The sequence below is a fragment of the Rhinolophus sinicus genome, chromosome 2, assembly GCF_057876585.1.
Source record: "Rhinolophus sinicus isolate RSI-liver-muscle chromosome 2, RSI-T2T, whole genome shotgun sequence".
Classification (NCBI taxonomy): Eukaryota; Metazoa; Chordata; class Mammalia; order Chiroptera; family Rhinolophidae; genus Rhinolophus; species Rhinolophus sinicus.
In genome coordinates, this window is record NC_142502.1 from 19,173,741 (window position 1) to 19,186,107 (window position 12,367).

General features: G+C 39.2%; 1 protein-coding gene across 5 annotated transcripts in view; it reads right to left on the reverse strand.

The window, feature by feature from the left end:
* UTRN (utrophin) overlaps window positions 1–12,367 on the reverse strand; it is a 463,108-nt gene that overhangs the window by 422,092 nt on the left and 28,649 nt on the right. The window contains exon 1 of one of the 5 annotated variants that reach the window (XM_088795416.1): window positions 740–883. The exons of the other annotated variants lie outside the window; for them this stretch is intronic. Coding sequence (XP_088651542.1) covers window positions 740–809 — 70 coding nt within the window. The 5' untranslated portion in view covers window positions 810–883. Of the gene's footprint in view, window positions 1–739; window positions 884–12,367 lie in introns of those variants that run through there. 5 annotated transcript variants of the gene reach the window in all.

Consider the following 12,367-nt stretch of genomic DNA (forward strand, 5'->3'; position numbering starts at 1 on the left):
CTGTGGACCCACAGCACCTATTACGTGCCACTACCACACCTCTTACCACACTGCATTGAATTGCTGTGTTCAAGGGCCTATAAGCAGGGATCTTGCCTTGTTTGTCTTTGTTTCCCAGCAGTCTATCACAGAACTTGGCACCAACAGTTATGCAATAAATGACATGTGAGTGAGTGAACAAACCAAGAGAGGAATGGACAAATTAAGTGAAGGCAGGAGTCCACCAATGCTAATTCATGACTCAATGTCGGAGGTTTGGAACATGGTTACAACTCATTAACCCATTTATAGTTTGGGGGGCAGGTAATTTCTATTCCCATCTGTGTTTCATACAACATAAACACTTTAGGGCAAATCTCCTTGTATCACAGAGGAGTGACAGAATAATTTTTAGAGTATCGTTAGACATCAGGACCGATCCATTCATACGGGACAAGGATGCATTAAGTGCCAGGCCCTGTGCTAGGCTCTGAGGCGGACAGTGGCCCTGAACTAAAAGATCTACAAGGCTAGTAAGGAGAACACATCTCCAAAAGGAGGTTAATAACTGACATTGTAAGATTCTTCACACGTAACTTACTTCTTTCATAATATTAAGAGAAAACATTTTGTAAAAAATGCCAAGGTCAACCAGAGTACGAAATCATTTAGAATCTGTTGAGTCATGCCTAGGTTTCCCTTCTACAACCAATGGACCAAAGGTTAAGTAACCACGGCATTCTAAGCGAGCCTTCTTTACCTGCCTGTGGCTCTTGGACGTCTCCATGTGTGGAATCAGATGTCACTTCCATTTCTCGTTGGCTCAGCATGTCCTCCAAAGGCCGTTGAGATTCACGAACCAACCATGCATGATTTCTAAAGTCACAAAGTTATGCTGGACGTGCTTTGATGGAGTCAAATTGAAAAACAAAGTGAAACAGTATGGGAACCGTGGAGAGAGGCGTCCCTCCCAACTGCCCCGACCAGAATGGTGACATTCCTGCTTCTGTGCACACCCAATCCTGGTCTGCTCTGTCTGAGCTTCTGCCAAGCCTTGCAGCCTGTCACTTTAAAATCCTGACATCCTGACGTGTGACAGCACTGATCTGCCTAGGAACAGGGAGGTATGCATTTCTACAAACACTGCTGTTCACATTGCTTAGAATAATGCAGAGAAGCCAAGCTCTTCTTCACTTCAGGTTTTTCTTCCATTCGAGCCAAATGAAACTTTGGGTGAGGAAAAATGTTCAGAAATTAAACAATTTTTTTAAATGTTCCTCAGTATCTAGCTCTCGCCAGCGAGCTTGTTTTCCTAAATTTTGCAATCAATTTTTCAGCTTACATATTCCAAACGAATCTCTAAAGCTCTTAGGGAGCCATCCATTAATATACTAAATACATGCCATCAAGCTGAAAGGTAAACGGCCTCTTCAACCTGGATTAAAAATACTATCGAGTCAACACGCAAACTGTACATCTTTCTGCCAACCTCAACACATAGCCCGCTGCTCACTTCACTCCCAATCTCTGTCCTCATTCAGCATTTCCAGAAGGCCAAGGTCTGCCCTACTCGGGACCTGCACACGGGCTCTGGCCTCAGCCAACGTCCTCCATCCTCTTCTGATGTCCACTTAGATATGGCTTCTTTAAGGCCTCCCTCCCCACTAGCGCCCCTCTCAGGCCAGGGAAAGGCCCATCGGGAGACTCTCCCAGCACTGCAGCACATTCATCCCCTCGGCAATTAAACAACTGCGTGTACGTTCTACACTTTGATGTCTGTGTTTCTGGACGTCCCAGAAGCTGGGCATCATGGCCATAGCATTCATCCGTTTTATTGACGTTGCCCAGTACAGAGCCTGACTCATCAAAGAGTTATTTCCATCTCAAATTGTTGTCTCTATAAAAACAGTCTTTGTGGCACACGGCTGTCACTGCCAAGCTCTAAGGAAACAAATGTTCATTTCAAGCCATTAACTTCAGCAGGGGTTGTTAACAAGGCCGGGGGTCCATGAACCTGGACAGGAAAAAAATTAGTTTTCACTAACCATTAACAGAAATGTGCTTCCCCTGCTATTAACAAACGTAAGTCACAAAGCACACTATTAGTAGTTCTTTTGACTGTGTCAGCAACAAAAATCACAGCCCTTTTCATATCACATTTCAGCTGAAAAAAATCACTTGGCCCATCATCATCTCAGGACAGTACAACAGCTACCAGACCCACTGTTGGATCTTGTCACTGAACGCACTAACCAACAAACAAATATTACTCTATCACGGGCTTCGTAAGTATTTTGTAACTAAATTTCTATAGAATTGGTTTTCCTTTGTAATGCTACATATTTTATTTTATGCATTTTTTTTTTATTCACCAAACTGCTAAAGGGGTCCATGGCTTTTTAAAAAGGGGGGAGGAGGGTGATGAGAATAAAGAATGATAACTGTCATGAGATATCAACATTTGATGTACAAAGAAACACTTATATTCTGTTTTCAATGGATTGAACACAGTTTTACTGAGAAAAAGTAAAAAAAAAAAAAGGTTCTAAAAGAAAGATGATTCAAAACAGAATTATTAAATTGAAAAGTCATGTTTACAATAAATAAAAATCTTCATTTCATTAGTTTTAGTACAAAACAACTGTGGAAGAAGAAATTCTTGGGGGACATTTAAATAGTTTAATAGCTATCATATAGTTCAACTATGAAATATTCTTGACATAGTCCTGATAATGATGAAAACTCTCCCACTTTTTCCAGAAAAAGTTATCTTCAAGCCACTGAGCCCGAGGCTTGCAAAGTGAGGATACTAGGCAGGCAGGATTACAAAATATATTACACTCCTATTTCTACCTACCAATTGGAGATGCGTCCCATCTTTTTTTTTTTTTTTTTTAGTTTCAGCTGTACAAAACAATGCAATAGTTAGACATTTACACTCCTCACAAAGTGATAACCCCCCACTCCCAATCTACTACCCCTCTGACCTCGTATATGGCTGTTACAGTTCCACTGACTCTATTCCCTATGCTGTACTCCACATCCTGTGACTATATATATATATATATATATATATATATATATATATATATACATACATATATATATGTATGTATATATATTAAATTATCATTGACATTCATTATTGTTCAGCTCCAGCTTCAGGTGTACAGCGCAGTGGTCAGGCATCTCCACCATCCATGAAATGGTCTCCCTCATAGACAAGTGTGAGATGTGTCGCATCTTATTTCTGCAATAGCTCTATGAATACACGCACATACCCAGCAGGAGGAGTCACAGAGTACTCATTAACACCTTACTGTGAGTCGCTTTACTCAGCCAACCTTAACATCCACAACACTCCGAGAAAAAAGGAGAGGGGAGCCAGAGAGGGGAGCGGCCAGGCCTGGAGTTAGAAGGCCAATGGACAATGCAGAGAGGCCGGGTCAGCAGAAAACACTTCAGAGATGGCATATAAATCAAATTTTGCAGAACCTCGACGGCAGTCAGCAGGTCCTACTTGCACTTCTAGGATTGCTCTGGAAGACTGAATACCACAGTTTTACTCTCACACAAATGAAGACCGTTTCTGGCAAGTTCAGTTCAGCAGCTCCAGTTACCAAAAGGAAAATAACAGGAAGGAAATAGTCCTCGCACCCCTGCTCTGTTCTTCCTCCTCCCATTCCCCCTCTCCCTGACCCTCTTCCTGTTTACCCTAAAACTTAAGACTCCATGCCCATGGCCTGTCTGTTGTAATCCACAGGTATGTGTCATGTCTCTTTCAGTTTAGTAATAAAACCCCCTACACTTCACACAGTAAATGTAAAATTAAATAACTCCAAGAAATTCATATACCCCAACAGCCCCAGCAGAAAATTTCTGGAAATCTGTGAAAGTATTTGTTTTGAGACACAAATTCACCAGGCACCCATCAACAACAGAATGAGATTTGAAGGAAAGTGAGTTTTGAGACATTTCCTTGAAGCGCAAGAAGCCCAGAGCCGCAGAAAGAATGCCAAGTTTGGGATTACTATTTAATCTTTGGAAAGTCCTTTCCTGCCTCTTTGACTGAGTTTCCTCAATGAGCAAAGAAAGTTGACTAGGTGGTCCCTTAAAGCATCTTCCAGCTCTAAAATTCCGTGAAGGTCCATGTTGCCACAACAGCCATCCATGGTTTTGAGTGGGAAGGGCAGAAGGAGGCCACTTACCTCTAAAAATCATTTATAAGTCAGGCGATGCTGGAAAGCAACCTTTTCAGCTTGAAGGTCCGCTCACTCTTGGCACTCATTCGGAATTCTCAGATCCTTAATTTGTATTTCATCGCTAGTGAGCTAAAGATACTATAATGTGTGAAATGCCTAAGAGAAAACATTCTCATAACCACCAGCAATACAGAAAGTACGTGGCTGTCATGTGAGGAGAAATTTGTCTCAAATGAATTTGGATATTTACAATTCACATGCACATTAAATGATTTCTAAAGCCACAAAGCTTGTCAGGCCTGGCAGAAGGTCTAAGAAATGTTAGGATAACCATGCCTAACAGCAGCAAGAAATAGGTGCTGAGAAAAGACAGCTACTGAAAAAATGTAGGACACCCTATCGTTCACAGAGGTTTATGTAATTGCCGAAAGTCATATTGCACAACATTTTCTACAGTGTCGATAAAATTTCTCAACAAAATGATTTCCAAAGTAAATCTCCCATTATACTATTTCCCAATTTTTATCAAAGTCATAAATGCATAGTTAAAAATGCAGCAGTCCTGACTCAGTCATGCTTTCAAGGGACCACCCATGTCTTCTGTTATCTATTTGTTCTGACATTCATTTATGTATTTCTAAATACTTCGCTTATACTATTTCTAGATAAGTCAGACATTATTTACAGAATTTTTATTACAGTAATTAAGGATTTACCTCTCCTATATCAATCTATCCAGTCTCTATCCAGTTTTTTCTTTCCGATATCATACTGCTAATTTCCAAGATATCTTTCTTATTCTCCAAATCTGATATTTTTTTATTGCATTCTGTTCTTGTTTCAAAGATGTAAATATTTTCCCATCTCTTTGAGGATATTTACCATATTATAAATTATTTTCCTCTATTTCACTTAAATTCTTTTTTCCTGTTGCTTGTTTGGTACAACATCAAAGATGGAGGGTTTCCTCAAATACCTGGATGCTGGCAGCCCCTCGCATTTCAAAATGAGGTCATGAAACGCTCAAGTTCTATGAGCTTGGGTGCCACCTGCCAACTGATGGGCTCAAAATAGGTAAGCATTTCCATGCTGTAACTATACTGTACTCCCAAAAGCATCCACTGATTTGGAGCTTCAGGAATTCTGGGACAGTCCTGGAGTCCCTTAATCTTCCTGATGTCAAACCAGAACTTTGCCATCCTGTCTGGACCAGGGACCCCAAGTCACAGTCCCATTTCCCTAGAGAATATATAAATCTCTGTTCTCCTGTGCGGATGGGGAAGAAGGGCATCAAAGTATGCTGTTTACAGATCTCAACCAAACTAAACTCCCAGTCTTTAATCCCAAACTTCTCCCACTTCCCACTGATCCAACCTCAGACAGTTACTGGTGACTCTAAGTCAGGGGGTTGGCAAATTCTGGAAGGTGCATCAGGAAGCCTCTTGCCATCACCCCCTGCTCTGGTCCCCTCAGTAGTAACCACTGCACCACCATCTTCCAACATGTGATGTCTTGCCTATCTATAGCTACTGTGTTTCCCCGAAAATAAGACCTACCCGGACCATCAGCTTTAATACATCTTTTGGAGCAAAAATTAATATAAGACCCGGTATTATTTTACTATAATATAAGACCTGCTAATATAATATAATATAATATAATATAATATAATATAATATAATATAATATAATATAATACTGGGTCTTATATTAATTTTTGCTCCAAAAGATGTATTAGAGATGATGGTCCGGCTAGGTCTTATTTTCAGGGAAACATGTACGTCTCCTCTTCTCTCTGGTCGCATGACTTTATTCCTTTTTGTTCTTTGCCATACTTATAGAGGCATTATGGCAGCAAGCACTGATTAGCACATATCCACTCCACCGCTTTTAACTACAAGTTCTGCTCTCTTCAGTTTATCCTTCAGGAGACTCCCAGCATGGTCTCCTTCCCATGAGCTGGGAGGACATACGTGGTGGCAGTGTGCAGGCAAGACTTGGTCCTCACGGCCTCGAATTCCTAAAGCTAACCTGGCTGGATACTTTATGGTCAAAAGCAGACTTTGTACAGTAATAGTCATAAAATCAGATATATTTGTCAGTTAATTATTCTCTTCATGATTAATTTGGAATTTGAATTCAAAATTTACAATATGATACAAAGTGATTTCATACGTGGCAAAATTTTACAGGTATAGCATATTACATTTCCTTGCTTTATCTTCAAATGTGAAATTTTACTTTATGTTTAGTAATTCAGTGCAGCCAAATTACAACTGCGATTTGGAGAACCTCAGTTCACATTCATTTTATGAACTGAAAATACTAAACTGCATTAAAACTTTATTAAAAATTTAAATAAGTTTTATCTCTGAAAGTATATGCTAAAATAAACACAGAAACCCAAAGTTCATCTATATTTCCTAAAGCAAAAAACTATAGCTGTATCAAGTATACGAAGAATGAAAAAGATACCCAATATAAATGGTCCTATAACCTGTCACTTACAGAGAGGACTGCCTATAAGTTTTAAAAACACAAAAAGCAGTTCCCATCTTGGCTGAAAGGGAACATATATGCTTCTGATTGTAACATGCCAAAGTGCAGAAATAATTTTTCAAGACTTCCTTGTGGACCAGAAAGAACTTCATGGCTGGATGCCAATAATCCCCCATAAAACCCAGTGAAATTGACTGTGGCTACCTAAGGAGGGTGGAAACTAATAAAAGTAAGGTTTTCCAACCTATTCAGAAAATTGCAAACTTTAGCCCAAATGATGTGGGTTGGTAGCTCATATATAACCAGTTTGATTGAATCACTGGAAGTCATGGAAACTCGTAAAAACTATTTTGCCCAAGTTGTGATCCATCTTTAATATGTCACAAAAAGATACTAAGCAGTAGAGAGAAAGAAAGAACTTTAATAATATATTCTTTCCTTTATTTTCTTTAAACCTTTCTGTTTCTGTGATAGCTGAAGTAAAAAATACAGGTAATTACTACTACTAAGTTCAAACTTAAAGCAAAATAAATATTAATGGTGTGCTCCACGGATTCTGACTCAGGAAACTTAAGACCCCCTAACATTACCAAAATGGAGTATCTCAACAATTTATTTCCTTGCTTTTTCCCATCACATCACTAAATTGAGCAGGAGGACTGTTCCAATCTCAAATGGTAATAATTTTATTAAGTATAATCAATCCATCTTGATAAAGGAATGGAGAGGAATATTCACAAATAACATTTATAATCCACAATTCACTCAGCGGTCGTGACAATTTAATAGCCTACCGAAGGAAGTATAATTGATCCAATCACCAAATTTAAGAATTACCAAGTTTCCCACATCCTTACAACTGTCCTTATTACTTACGTGTGGGAATTGGACCTTGACTTCCTAAGGTAGCCAAAATAGTACCACCCTCTACACTTAAATAGGATTTACCTTCTAAAAAGATCAAAATCAAATACTCCCTGCACATTTTCCTGTCCTAAGCTTCAAGTATCGTTTTTGTCAATCCTTTACACAAGTATACAGCCCCTATGTGTCAAGCACTGCTCAAGGCAGTAATATAAAATGGTCCACGAAATTCTTTTACTTTCACTCCAACACTCTGCCCACCAAGAGATTAGTCTCATCCAATGGGCCGCTGTGTGGAAAACATTTCTGAGTCAGTGTCTTTAATTTCCAATACCTACTAAGGAGAGACAGAAGCCCTAGGTGATGAATTACATCCCTGAGTTCAGTAGTTGAGATAAATTCCTGGCCCTCAAAGTCACCTGCAGGGCAGCTGTGAAAGACCATGCAGGCTTTCTGGGGTAAGCTGATACATGCTCCCAGAGGCAAGATGGTACATCCAGTGGACACACTGGCTCGCTGCTCACTAATACAGGACACATTGCAGGGAGTCACACAGGTCATTTGTTACACAAACATCCACACTACTAATGTCTGTATAGAACAAACAGAAATAGCCAAATCCCAAACACAGGCCCATATGTGCTAAGCAACAGAAAACACGTCCCACTTTAAAAACTACATAGTTTTCTTAGATGCTCTCGCAATAAGATAACTTTGAACTTATTTACGATAATTATTATTTGCTTGCAGTTATAGACTACACACTGCCAAGTACTACAGAGTAGTAATTAAGAGTGTGTTCCAGCTTTGGGGGTTTATCTGTGCCATTCACTACACGTGCTACGTTGGGTAAGTTACTTAATCACGCGGTGCTTTGGCCTCTTGACTAAAAAGTGGGGATGAAAATAGAAGTGTCCCTTCCAGAGGGTTGTTGTGAAAATTCAATGAATTCATATGTGTGTATGTCTATAGATGTACACGCATGTGTGTACAAACACACATACACATATATGGGTGGGTGTGTATAAATAAATAATAGTAAAACTGTTCAGTGGTGAAGCAAAAACCATTAAGCTACTCTTCTTGTTACTGCAATGCTTCTTATACACCAAGTTATTGCATGTGGGGTTTCAGGTTAAAGTTAAGCAAACACCAAACATTTGCAACTGTGTTTAGTATGATCAGATAGAGATGATTTAAAATGATCAGCTGATTCCAACACCTGTGCCACACAGCCCCTGCTGCACAAGCTTATAAGCATAAGCTTATCCCCGTGCTTTCAGCCAGCACCTTCCCCAGCTCCATCCCCATCAGCAGGAAAAGGCAGTAAGAGAAGCTGGTAAAGAACGCACAGCTGGAATCTCGGTAGTTGGGAAATGACTTGGCAGATTAAAAAGTTGACTAGGGTGAATGTTCCCCGTATTAAATAAAGTTTATGCGAGTCCATCATCAACCTGAATGCTAATATATTTCACACCACGTCTGAAAGAAAGGGTGGACAACAGAGTGGATGGCACAAATTTTTTGATTCATGTTTTTACACTAATTTGTTTTAATGTTTTTACTTCTGTAATCCCCCCTATGAGAAACTGTCCCTTGCTCCAAAATGCCACTCTCACCTTAGTTGACAGACTTCCTCACCCGCCTGCTGCGTCCCATATTCCCTACCGTGTGAAATTCAACCGGAATGCCAAACTGTGTATGTCTGAGCATTTGCCAGCCAATTTAGTGGCTGGAAACATGGCTCGGAGACCATTCAGCCAGACCTGGTAACTTGGGCCAAGAGATAGACCTTCTGTCTCCCTCAACAACCTGCGGAAAATCAAGAGCAAGTGATTCAAAGAGGGGAAGAGAGGGTAGGGATGAAGGCAAGAAGTAACCATAACAACAACAAAAGCCAGAACTTCAGACAATATTAGCCAAACACTCTTAACTCAATTAATCTTCACAGCAACTCTGCTGATCCATTAGAACAGTTACTTAGTCCTCAGAATTTACATTTTGAAAAATGTACCTTAAGTAACGTGGGACCAAACATTGAAGAGAGAAATACACACCTCAAATCAATCTCATGGTACATAAGATTCTACAGGAAAACCTATTAGGCTCCCTTCTTTACAGAAACGGTGAGAAGACAGGAAGCAGAAGGATATTAGTGAACTGAGTTGCTCTTAATCTAAATCCCTAGCACCAAGTCTCATAAAACAAATAATTCAAAGCATTTTATCAACAAATCATTAAGCATCTGGGTCGCTGGCAGAAAGCACCATGCAAGTACAGAAAAGATGGTATACCCAAAAATGGCACTCCTGGGAAAATGCCAGACCCGCTGCCTGATCGACAGACACACTGTTTTGAACCATGACATTAAATGGGTGAAATGCATGTGGCTTAATTTAGAAACATATACAAGAGTAATGCAAAAAAAAAAAAGCCTAATTAAATATTACAAAAATTTACTTTAACTCAAACAATTTTTAAAGTTTGTCTTTTTTCTATTTTTTTCAATAGACATTATAAAGAATAAACTAAGGATCACTTCGTTTCTTACTACCTTCGAAGTAAACCTAAAGGAGTAAGAAAGAAGGATTAGACCATAGGAAGGTTTTTGTCCTTCAAGAACTGGGAGTGACAGAGAAGTCCAGGGCACTGCAAAACTACCAGAATTATTGTGCAGCCTCGTAACAGTTGCCAAGTACTTTCAGCATATGGTACAGAGTATTACAAAAAAAAAAATCCTAAAAACAGTACCTAAGCCAAAAACGAAATTCATGAAAAGAGATAATAGGTCAAAAAATGGTAAAACATAAGGACTTGAGGTTTGTCAAAAAAAATAATCCCATCTGGAAGCTATTTCCAGGAAAGACAAGAAGGAAAGAACTAACCCAGAAAGAATGCTATGTTACGAATTACTGACTGTGAGAGCAGACATCTATACACAACCATGGAAAAAAAAGCACCACAACATGTGACCGCATCTCAAAGGGTGTCTTGACAGGGAAGTCTAAGGAACCACTTTTTAAAAAATTAATTTGTGAAAAGAAAGGTAAGGGTAGGTATTATCCTCATATTATGACAATTTGATGACATATCGAGATAACAGAATTGTTTAAATTGTTTGCTGATGTAAGGCAAATCACCACAGAACTTCCTCCGATCTGTATTTTTAAAAATGACTTTATAAATTTCCACCTGGCTGACAATAAAGGATGTCACAAGTGCGAGTTCTATTATTCCAAATAACACATATAGCTGAAAAGATATCTTTTTCCATATTATTCACTGTCCCATCATAAAGTTCCAGGCAAAAGGATTTTTGGAACCTCGGGGCTGAGTTAATAAAAGAAAACTGTGCCCGTCACATTAACAAATGTCTTTTTGAAAATTGATGGATAATGTCAACCTTAAAACTAATCACTGTCCTCTTTGCATTCCCTAATGTAACACTTTGAGGTAAATTTGCATCTAAAGTTTAACAATAGGATAAGGCACCACATATAAAACAGGCAGAATTTCTGTGTTTATCTTACTAATCAATTCATTTCTACCCCTCTCTGCATTTTTGTTGGTTTTTCTTTTTTCAAATTCTACTTCTTATGTGACTTTCTGTAGGAATCTGAAATTAGGTGGATTGTAAGTCTTTTAAATATTACAAAAAGTTTCTGTAAGACCTGATTGACAACTTAGATGTATCCTCATCTATAAAACAGAACCAATTACATCTTCCCCATATAATTACTGTAGGGAGCAAATAAAATAATGTATTCCCAGCACATAAGCTGAGCTCTCTGCCTCCTTCTACTCTTGTAGGAAAGACTTCCTCAAGCTCAAATTAATTTTCCTCAGGTGCTCTGGATTTAGCAAGCAAGCAATTAGTTCACACATTGCTAACTTTTATGGTGTAACTAACTGGTTGCAATTTTAAAATGTTAATGTATATCCAGATGCTTCCATAAAAAACACCGACTTTGGCTAAGACTCCGGGACCCATACATTACATGAAGTAAAAGTTTAACAAATCATGTTTAATTTTAAATGAGGGTCACATAAATGAAGATACTACTAACAAAGAGATTAGTATACTAATAACAGGGGTGCCAAAAAAACGTACACAAGTGGACTTTGGTCAACGTTGCTCAAGCAGTAGTTCGCCATAATCAGAAGTGTCTGGATGCTGATGGTAACCACTTTGAGCACCTCTTGTAATGGCAGAAGTCAAACATGACTTGTATTCATCTTTTGTTATCAGTATGTATTATTACAATTTTAATACAGTTTTCCGTTCTTAAAATGTGTATACATTGTTTTGGCACCCTCTGTGTATTTACCCAGACCTTCTCATTTCTGATGTTTTCTTCTACCATGACTGCATTTCCCAATTCAGATGGCATCCCAATGAGCCCACTGTAATACAAGCCACATGAATGACAGCCCTGGGGTCCGTAAGAGCTACCAATTGTCACTTAGGTCCAAACAGGACTCATTGCCAGTCTGTACGTTTCTTAATATAAAAATGAAAGAAGAGAAGTAGTGAAAGATGAAACACTTGGGGAAAACAGATCCTGAAACCTCTCAGCTGTCGCTTTCATTTCGGAGACAGGAAACAGACCAGGATAGCAAGGGAGCCGTGACCACTCAGAGCCTCTAACTCTTCAGAGGAGCTCAAGCAGCTCGCAGGGCCACAGCATTCCCATCTGTCAAATGGTGTCACAGCCCCTCCACGGGCTGATCAGAAAGCGAGTCCAAGGATTCTCATGTGCATAGAGCACTTTCTAGGCAGACCCTTGCTAACATCACATTGCCACGTTCCAGTGTGAAGTCTG